At 54.2% G+C, this 10294-nt stretch overlaps 1 protein-coding gene across 1 annotated transcript; it reads right to left on the reverse strand.

The window, feature by feature from the left end:
• Window positions 1-1905: 1905 nt before the first annotated feature.
• LOC147347855 (serpin B6-like) lies at window positions 1906-10049 on the reverse strand. Its single transcript, XM_086370467.1, has 6 exons — window positions 9877-10049; window positions 7983-8132; window positions 5163-5280; window positions 4060-4202; window positions 2601-2756; window positions 1906-2414 (listed from the first exon to the last, which is right to left on the reverse strand). The coding sequence occupies exons 1-6, from the start codon at window positions 10039-10041 to the stop codon at window positions 2013-2015; spliced, it is 1134 nt and encodes a 377-aa protein (XP_086226593.1). The 5' UTR covers window positions 10042-10049; the 3' UTR covers window positions 1906-2012.
• Between the last annotated feature and the right edge of the window lie 245 nt (window positions 10050-10294).

The raw sequence follows: 10294 nt of genomic DNA on the forward strand, positions 1-10294 counted from the left end.
AAAAATCCTTCTTTAAACTTTTTTCTTCCTTAACTTTGAAGACCTTTCTCTCTCTAAACTTGTTTCTCCATGAGTGCTCCATCCTTGCATAATGAAGATCGTCAACTCAAATAGCAGGGATTTCTCAGCCTCTCCCACGTCATGGCACTGGGCTGGGTGCTGGGCACCTGGCTGAGGACATGACCTCCTACCTGAGGTGCCTCGCAGGTGATGAGAACACCAGAAATGCTCAGAGGTACTTCCTAGATATTATGAGAAAACATCTAGATGGTGGCTGCTGCTGCTAAGTTGCTTCAGTCGTGTCTGCCTCTGTGTGACCCCATAGACAGCAGCCCACCAGGCTTCCCCATCCCTGGCATTCTCCAGGCAACAACACTGGAGTGGGTTGCCATTTCCTTCTCCAGTGCATGAAAGTGAAAAGTGAAAGTGAAGTCGCTCAGTCACGTCCAACCCTTAGCGACCCCATGGAATGCAGCGTACCAGGCTCCTCCCTCCATGAGATATTCCAGGCAAGAGTACTGGAGTGGGTGCCATCGCCTTGTCCACTAGATGGTGGCAGCTACACACAAATTCCCCAAGAAAGTCCCCGGCAGACACTTCATTCCGGACGGACTTTATGGAGGAGCTTCCGTATTCGGTGTGGTTCCCACTAGGTGACCGGCCTTAGGACAGCCTCATTCTCCTTGACTTGATTTTGTGTCCGTACCTCAACTGCAGTGTCTGGACACATTTCTAAAAGGACGGTGAGGTTCCTGGGGGATGCGATTAAGTACAAATGTTAAAGCCCTTCAGCCAGACGCAGAGGGAAACAGCATTTTAGAGCCGGGTCTTCCCGGTGATGTAAGAGAACAGGTCCTCTGAGAATGACCTGGGAGGTCCCGGGAGGTGGTGGTGGGGGGAAGGTACATGTGTCCTGGAGGGGACTGAGGAGAAGACAGTGGGAGGAAGGACCTTGAAATCCAAGGCAGATTGGGAAGGGCCTGCACCCAGCACACGGGACCCAGAGAAGGGCGCCCGGTGGTTCCGGGGTTCCGCACACAAAGTGCTGGGCAGTCGGCTCCCCTGCTCCCTGCAGCCCTGTCCTCAAGTGTTTTAGCTTCTGTAACGAAACAGGAGGTTGCCGGGAGGAGGAGCCCCGAGCCCAGGAAGGTGTCCCAGTGCTCGGCAACACTGAAAGACAGATCAGGCTGATGGATAAAAACGAACGTTGACTAACCAGGAGATTTCCTGGATCCCGAGGCTGACCCAGCACCACCCCCAGTGAGGTCAAGCCCCCGAAATGGCACCAGGAGCTGAGAGGAAGGATGTGAGTCACAGAGGCAGCCCAGTCAGAGGGCCGGGACCCCTCCTCTGGCTCACTAATCTCCCCCCACCCCCACCACGCTGCGTGTCACATGGCAGAAAAGCGGGACTTCAAGTATGGCCGTTCAGAGGGTTTTTTCCAGACCAAGGAATTTTATGAAAACTGCACAGACTGAAAGCTTCAGTTTCACAAGAGGCTTCTCTCTAAAAACCCTGTTCAGTCCTAATGTGGATTTATGACACAGAGGAAAGGACCAGGTTGGACCTAAAGAGACACTTAAGAAGCAAGTCAAATGATAGGGGTAAAATTCCCTGAGACTCAGAACTGAAGCAATCGCAGTGTGCCTCAGAAAGAGGTGAGAGGTCCTGGGTGGGCGGTGAGGGTGGCGGTGACCTGCCCAGGAGCGGAGAGCTGGGAAGGGAGGACCCAGGGTGGTCCTCCTACAGGACAGCGGGAACAGGGAGTCGGGGGGACGCACAGGCTGGGCTACACACACACACACACACAGACACACACAGACACAGACACACACACACACACACGCACAGACAGAAACTGACACAGACAGACACACAGACACGCACAGACACACACACAGGCGGTCTCGATCAGCCCTTTATTTGTGGACCTCGCCAAGGTCACCTGGGTCCCAGCTCTTCGCAGAGATCGGGGACAGTGGTGAGGGGCACCGGGGGGCCCCCCCACCTCGTCACGGCGAGCAGAAGCGGCCGCAGAACAGGATGGCCCCCGTCCTGCCGTGCTGGATGAAGAAGAGGAAGGGGCGGTTGGCATAGAAATGGTGCACGACGCCCAGGCTTCGCCTGATCCTGGCCTCTGAGGCGGCCACGGCCTCCGTGCCCTCCTCGGTGACCTCCAAGAAGGACTTGTGCACGACCTTGGACAGGTGCAGGCCTGGCTGGCACGACATCCCGCTGAAGTCGGCACGGGCCGCGTTGAAGGCGTCAGTCATGCCCAGGTCTTGGAGGACGCACTCTATGTCGTAACTCTCCTCCAGCGTGAAGCAGGGCAGGAACACCTCCACCTCCACCTCGGCCAGCACGTCCGGCATCGTCCACGCGACAAATTTCTCATAGGTCAGGGCCTTCTCGACCTGGAGGAGAAGGTAGGTGATCTCAGGGTCTGCAGCAGTGCTGCCTTGGGGACCGTTCACTGTGACCCATGCTCCGCGCCCTGTGGGCCTGGGCAACCTGCCAGCTGCACACGAGTTCCCAGAGCCCAGTGCCCGGCAGGGATCCAGATTAGACCCTGGGCCCCGGGGACACAGCCGCCTGCTTACCGTGATCAAGTCAGTGCTTTCAAAGGGCAGCAGGATGACCATGTTCAGCTCTTGGCCGACGTAAGGAAGCACCAGAATCTGGCTGCAGATTTCTGCAATGCAGGCCGTTTTAAAGGTGGACCAGTTGTAAATCATTAGCGCACGTTTCTGCACGTTCTATAAAGGAAATGGATAAACGTTAAGTTGAAACAAGACCCGTGGACACACTGGACGAGTCATCAGAGCCGTCCACCTGCACCCACACACTCTGTTGTGTCTTCCAGACCCACCCCAGCTCCGCGTCGTCAGCTCGTCTGCACAGCTCCAGCTCCCACCCCTGGTTCCCAGCACTCAGGCCTCAGGCTGCTATTCTCCTGCTGACCCAGGAAGTCTCCACATGGACATTCCCAGTAGGACCTCTCCCCCGGCTCCTGCCCACCTGACATCTGCATCTGGACGCAAAGGAGCCTCCAGTTCGGCTCCCACACTGGCGGCTCGTGTTCCCCTCCACCTGCTCCATCTACACCTTCCCATCTCTGCTCGTGCCGACACCACTCATCCCGCCGTCAAACCCTGGAGAGTCCTGGGCCCCTGTCCTTCATGCCCCACAGGTGACCCATGAGCAAACCATGTTGCTCTAGTTTTAAAGACAACAGGGCTGCCCTGGTGGCTCAGGGGTAAATAACCCGCCTTCCAATGCAGGAGACACAGGCTCCATCCCTGGTCTTGGAACACCCCACAGCCCAGGGGCTTCTAAGCCCACGGGCCTGAGCACCGAGCCAAGAGGGCCTCCACCACGGCAGCTGCAGGAAAGGCTCTGCAGCAAGAAGACCCGGCACAGCCAAAATAAATAGATACAATTATTAAAAAAAAAATACAAAACAATCTGACTTGTGCTTCCTACCCCCACCACTCTCGGCCCAGCCACGGTCCTCAGGAAAACTTCCAAGTAACCTCCCTGGTCCTGCACATGGGCCCGAGGGGCTCTGGGAGATCAGAGCCACTGTGAGAGGCCACGGGCTCTGTGAGAGCTCAGAGGAGGGACACAGGAACCAGGAACCTGGGCTGGGGAGACCGCTAGGGAGGCTTCTGGACGGCCCTGCAGAGAAAGGCGTCTGTGTAGGTAGCTCCTGATGGGAGGGGGACAGACGGTAGGATCCAGGCCCATAGAGCGTTACAGCCATGGTCTGGAGTTTGAACTGGATCTCAGGGGTTCGAGGAGGCCCAGAGACCTGCGAGCTGCCCCGTGGGATGTGTGATACAAGACGGAACACCGGCCGCACAGACCTCCCCTGATGATACAGCAGAGGAGGAGCAGGGGGCGAGGAAGGCGGGTGTGCCTGCATCCACATCTGGGCCGCCAAGGCCACGAGAGGCACACGTTCCTTGAGGTCAGCCTCCTGGCAGGCTCCGTAAACCAAGGGGACCCCAGGGACCGTTTCCAAGAACTTCCTTCGCTTTATGACACATTCTTGTTCACCTTGCAGACGTTGAATATCCCTTCCATGGTGCGCCCTTTGAGAAATGGTTTAGCCCAGTTTCCTTTGAAGTAGACGGCGCTCACGAGAACGAGACGTGTCATGGGATTAACTGAATTTGCAGGGAGCAAGTCTCTAATTTTACCTGCAAAGATTTAAAGAACCAGTTAGCTAACAGGGTTACCTGGTGGAGGTGCTGGGCACAGTAGTCACTGGTCCGTCCCCTGCAGGAGTCAGTGCACAGACCAGAGGGTTCCCTGTCCCCCAGACAACCACGAACAGGGAGTTGTCTGTTTACTCACTAAGTTGGGTCCCACTCTTTGTGACCCCGTGGACTGTAGCCCACCAGGCTCCTGCATCCATGGGGTTCCCCAGGCAAGAATACTGGAGCAGATTGCCATTTCCTCCTCCAGGGGATCTTTCTGACCCAGGGATCCAACCCGCCTCTCCTGCATTGGCAGGTGGATTCTTTACCATCTGAGCCACCAGGGAAACCCATGCAGGGAGCCTGGCCCCTAAAGCTAAATCAGCAACAAAAGCCTTAAAGTCTCCGCTCAGAAAATACCATGAGTTGCATAAAACACATACAATGAACAAATAATAAGGGCAGGATAATTCACAGTGACAGAAAAAGGAATGTTCGGTCTACAACGTGAGGGGACTGTCCTGAAGGGGAGAGGCCAAAGCCAGCGTGCAGAGCACAAAAACGAAGAAGCGCAGGTGGACGAGGGCTTGACCGAGTGTCCTGCAATGATGCTCAGCGACCCACAGAGCACGCGCTCTGCTGCACAGGCAGGGAGGTGGAGCCCGATCCAGAGTCTTCCTCCCACCCTTTGTGAAAAGGCAGACTATATGAACATTAACTGCAACAGCCAAAAGTCAAAGTGCGATTGCTCTGGAAGAGGTGCACCAAATACTGATGAGGAGGGGAAAAGGTAGAGAAATTGATTACTTACTGAATATATTTCAGAAGTGGATTTGAAAGTTTCCAGTTCTTTAGAGAAAAAAGCCATTTCTGTTTACATTTGATGGTCTTGGGAAGGAACTGATGGAAAATAAGACTGATTCAAATACTGTGTGAACAGAATTAGTGACACGTCCTCACCTTCTGTCTTTTCGGCTACCCAGGTGTTTATGTGCTTTGTGGACTCCTCCGTAGCGCTGAGAAAGTCCAGCTCTTCCATCTCTGCTTGGTAGAATATGTGGCAGGCATTTTTGAAAGACTAGGAGAGACGGGATGACAGAATCACATGGCTACAGAAGCAGACAACGCCAAGAGCTTACTTCTTCACCGCGCCGACCTCAACACTGATCATTTGACGGTTACTTGTGTAATGTACAAACTAATGCGCAGAATTAACCTTCAATCTGGTTTCTCAGTTTTCAGCTACATTGAATAAATAACTGAGTAAAATCACAGGCTTCCCAGGTGGCACAGTGGTAATGAATCCACCTGCCAGTGTTGGAGACGAGGGTTTGATCTCTGTGTGGGGAAGATCCCCTGGAGAAGGAAGTGGCAACACACTGCAGTATTCTTGCCTGGACATTCCCACGCACAGAAGAGCCTAATCCACGGGATCGCAAGGAGTCAGACACGACTTAGCGACTAAACAACAACAACACAGCCGTTCAAGAGAGGCGATGCGGCAACGCTGCCGCCAGCACACGTTCCGGGCGTCACTGCCGCGTGACCCTGGAAAGGTGCAGCGTCTCTCTGGCTTCCTCGCCCCCTGGAAGCAAGGACGCAGCAGTAGCTACGTCTCAGAGGTGCTCTGAGGACCAGGAGAATTGGCTCTGCCGATGTCACGTGGCTGAGTTCTCCGCACACTGTGGACCCTGTATCTTGTGGTCCAGGTGCCTCATTTCATAGAACCCTCACATCATTCAGGCTCTGCCAACCTACTGCTCCACTTCTTAATTGGGGCTTTTGGAAAAGATGTCAGTCTCCCAGTCTAAGAAAATAGTCTGGAAGCAAAGTGGTCACCTACAAGTCATTACCTCATCATACCCTTGGTGATTTCAACAGCTTTTAAACACATCTGAAAACAAGTGCCTGCTTCTTAAAATACTATTTAGTAAGTAATGACCAGTCAAAAACCAAACTAAAGCAATATCTAATTATACACTACCATTGGTATTGGATTCGTGGAATACTCGATCACTGTGAAATAACTGACAAATATTTCTCATCTTTTGATTTTATGTTCCATATCAAAATAACATTTTAAATATCAATGCTGTTCTTCAAATATCCACCAGCAAAAAAAGGAAGTTAAGGAAAATTAGCCAATTTTTTGTGTTTATTGAAAATTTTGCTTTTTTGTACATCTAAGGCTCAAAGATGACAATAAACTTGCATGTAGCTAAGACTGATAAAAACAAGTAAACCAGGTTGTAAAAAAAAGTTCCCACCAAGCTGTACAAACCTTACAAATATTTGACCTCATGGTGACTTTGTTCACTTTACACCACCTGTTTTAAAACAGTTAATTTAGAGTCTGAAACAAGTGTGAAAAATAATGTAAAAAATCATATAACAGAATAGGATCGCTATCCTAACACATGATTAACTCATTAAAAAAAAAAAAAAGACATAAAGCCCAAAAGTAAAATACACATAGGGCATATAATAGGCAATTTTCAGAAAAGATACAAATGTTTGATCACCATGAAAAGCTGCTCAGTCTCGTGAGCAATCAGAATGTTAAAGGCTGATCACCTGCAGCACTGAGGGGAGGGTGGACGCGCCCACCCCGCTACCCTTCCTGAGGACGACAGGAAGGGCTGCAGCCGTCGGAGTGGGAATGAGGCAGAATTCACCGAGATCTGAGAGCCTCCCTCTGTCCCTTCCCTCTAAAGTCCATCTGGAGTAGCACACACACACAGGACAGAACCACACACACAGGGTCCCTGCCGGCTCGGCCCAGGCTGGGCCCCACCCCACGCCCACCCGGGGCTGGCGGCTGTGTCTCGGTACAGCCACCCCTGAGCACGCCGCCCGCCACCGTGAGGAAGGGTGAGGTGGACACACGCTGCTGCCGAGGCTGAAGCCCCATCACTGTGGCCACCAGATACGAAGAGCCGACCCATCGGAAAAGACCCTGATGCTGGGAGACATCGAAGGCAAAGGAGAAGGGGGGACAGAGGACGAGGGGTTGGATGCATCACCGATTCAATGGACGTGACTCTGAGCAAACTCTGGGACGCAGTAGAGGACAGAGGAGCCTGGGCTGCTGCAGCCCACGGGGTCAGAAAGAGTCGGACACGGCTCAGCGACTGAACAGCAGCCACACAGGTAGTGAGATGCAAAGCCTTTCTCTAGGTACAGGGGACAAGCCCTCAGACTGGGGGTGGGGGCGATGTGGAAGAGAGTGTGGGAGCACTCTGGCTCTGTCTGCATTTTATATAATAAGAACACACTCACAGGTTACTTGAGGTGTGTATGAAAAAAATTTAAAAATCAGGAAAGCAGTGTGATTAAATAGAACCAGAGTAAAAAACACAAAAATTTAAAAAAATTTCTGCATAGGAAAAGATAATCAAAATGTTTACATGTATAAAAGAATTGAGCAAGTCTCACAACGCACAAAATACTTCCAACACGTGAAAAACAACATCAGAAATATTCTATTCGATCACTTCCCTGTTTGGGCCAACTCCTCTGCAACTGTGGTATGATCCGTGTTAGTTCTCTGACAATCATCTCACTGAAGCTTCATGAATATGTGAACAAGGCTGTTACAGGGCTCCTCTTACAGGCAATGACTGAACGGTTCCCGGAAGCGTGAGGTCGTGACTGGGGTCCCACACCCCGCCCTCCATGTGGGTCTCAGCCCACAAGGCCTGTCTGCACCACAAGGCCCGCCTCCCGTCTCCACATGACCTCGGTCTCTATCTGCTTCGGGCAATCAGGAGTATGACTTACCGAGAGGAAATCGTAGGGCTTCTGTCCAAAAAGCCTGTTGGCAGTTCTGAGCAAGTACTGTGTGTCCGTCCTATTAACTTCGCTGAGAAGGTTCTGGAAATCCTGGTGGATATCTTCACCTCCCCCACTGCTCTTGTTTAGAGAAAGCGTCTGAAATCAAAAACAGATAAAACCCACCACTGCAGTAAGCCCTGACTACAGGAAATGGACACAACACTAAAGTCAGCCTAAGCACCACACTGATCCTCACCGCAGCTTAAAACAAGACTCACCCAAATAAAGGCACAGTGGCTCTGGGAAGTCCCCCAGCCTGCCTCCCGCAGGGGCTCAGGCAGCGACAGCGGGCGCAGAAATGCCCCTTGAGAGCCTAGGGCCCTGTGCTCACGGTCTGCCTGCAGACAGGGCCGTGGACAGGCCTCCTGTCTCTGCACAACAGGCCACATCTTTGGGTCTGGACTGGCCTTGGGACGGGCTCCGACCAGGGGGACACAGAAGTGGCTCTTCCGGGCCTGGGCTTTCGTAAAGGCCTGGCACCCCCACGTTCGTGTCTTGCCCCCTGTTGCCAGGGCGCAGAAATGCCCAGCCATCCTGCTGGGGCCTTGTGACAACACGGCAGAGCAGACACACGGAGGAGAGCACCTCGCGGGATCGGGGCCGCTCCTGGACCATGAGGAGCCCAGCGGGCACCATGCGGCCAGGCCACAGAGTGCCAGGCACGGTCCCGGTCATTCTGGGTCATGGGAGGTTTGTTTGGGAGCCACCAAGAGAAGGTCCAGACAGACATTCGGCCCGGTTCCGCTGTAACACGAACCTAAAGCCTGGGCAAGGGCTTTGCACCCAGTGACCAGCCGAGGCCGGAGGGCCGGGGGGCACCACTGCTGGAGGAGAGGAGCTCAGGCAGGAGCCCTGGAGAGACCCCCATGCAGGGCGGGAAGGCTGGGCCTCCCCCTAAAATCGGAATCTGCACAGGAGGTGCCCAGAGAGAGGGCGGCCCCTTCAGAGTTGGGAGAGTGGGAGCGGAGACAGTGCCGAGCTCAAGAGGGGACTGCTCCCTTTTCAGCAGAACTTAAAGGGAACACACGCGTCTCCCAGGCGGCACAGTGGTAAAGGATCCAGCTGCCAGTGCAGGAGACTCAAGACTCGTGGGTTCGATCCCTGGGTCGGGAAGATCCCCTGGAGGAGGACATGGCAACCCACACCAGTGTTCTTTCTGGAGAACCCCATGGACAGAGGAGCCTGGAGGGCTACAGTCCACGGGGAAGCAGAGAGTCAGAGATGACTGAGCACGAGCACCCGCATATTTGCGCCCTAACACTTGCTGGGTGGAGGGTGCCACTGTTTCTCACTCCCAGCCTCTCCAGCTGGCACAGGACCCTGAAAGTGATGGCCTTAGGGCAAAGGTCAAACTCAAGGCCCAGGCTCAAGGGCGGGATCAGGACTCTGTTAAACCTGGAGACCCTCGGACCCCAGGCAATTGGGAACGGTAAGGGCACCCCACGTGCGGGAAGGCTGTGACCCCCAGGGGGCCAGAGGTCAGCGCCCCGAGGCCACTGCAGCCCAGGAGCTGGCGTCCACACCCTGTGCAGCCTGCCCGGGGCCGGCTCTGGGCGTCTCGGCAGGACGGGCCTCGGCCAGCAGGGCCTTGGGCAGCGGGTCCGAGCAGAGGCTCGATGACGCTTGCTCGTTCAAGCCTGTCCTGCTGGAATCGGGTGCTGCGCGGTCAGGAGCCCCAGACCACCAGCCAGAGAGACGCTGAGGGGACGCCCAGGGACGGGGCAGACGGGGGAGTAGGCCTGTCTGTCGAGCAAGGCCTTTGGGATTCAATCATGTACACCAGCTCACGGGCCAAAGAAAGAGCTTCAGCTGCCGCCCAGAAGCGGCTTCCCGAACGTACCTGGCACATCTGGGCTGCGGTGTTGCCCCTGGCCCCCAGGAGGACCATGGCCAGGGCAGAGGAGATGCTTAGGGGTGCGATAAGCACATTTTTCGAGTTGCCCTCACCCAGCTTTTTCAGAAGGGTCAAGGCAAAGGTGCCATTTGCTTCTGACAGCGCATCCATGGTGGCGAGGCTGAAAGGATGGATTTAAAATCAGTGTCACACAAATTCAGGCTACAAGTCGACAGCATCTCACTCTGCTCTTAACTGTTGTTAGCACTGACGCTCTGCTTGGACGAGCAAACAGCTACACGCACAAAACTCAGTTTCCTCGGGGGGCACTCAGACCCTCCTGTGGGCTTCTGACACGTGAACATGGCTGAGACACGCTGCTGACACAGAGAGGGTGCTGGGCCTGGGAGGGTGGGAGGGAGCT

The sequence above is a fragment of the Bos grunniens genome, chromosome 23, assembly GCF_055505025.1.
Source record: "Bos grunniens cultivar Pamir isolate PY7600 chromosome 23, Bosgru_T2T1.0, whole genome shotgun sequence".
Lineage (NCBI taxonomy): Eukaryota > Metazoa > Chordata > Mammalia > Artiodactyla > Bovidae > Bos > Bos grunniens.

Bases quoted from the DNA above. Each gene is read 5' to 3' on its own strand.
- LOC147347855 (XM_086370467.1), bottom strand. From the start codon at position 10,041: ATGGATGCGCTGTCAGAAGCAAATGGCACCTTTGCCTTGACCCTTCTG. The intron at 8,133-9,876 runs GTACGTTCGGGA...TTTTGATTTCAG, and splicing joins CCGCAGCCCAGATGTGCCAG to ACGCTTTCTCTAAACAAGAG. The intron at 5,281-7,982 runs GTAAGTCATACT...CGTCTCTCCTAG, and splicing joins AGCCCTACGATTTCCTCTCG to TCTTTCAAAAATGCCTGCCA.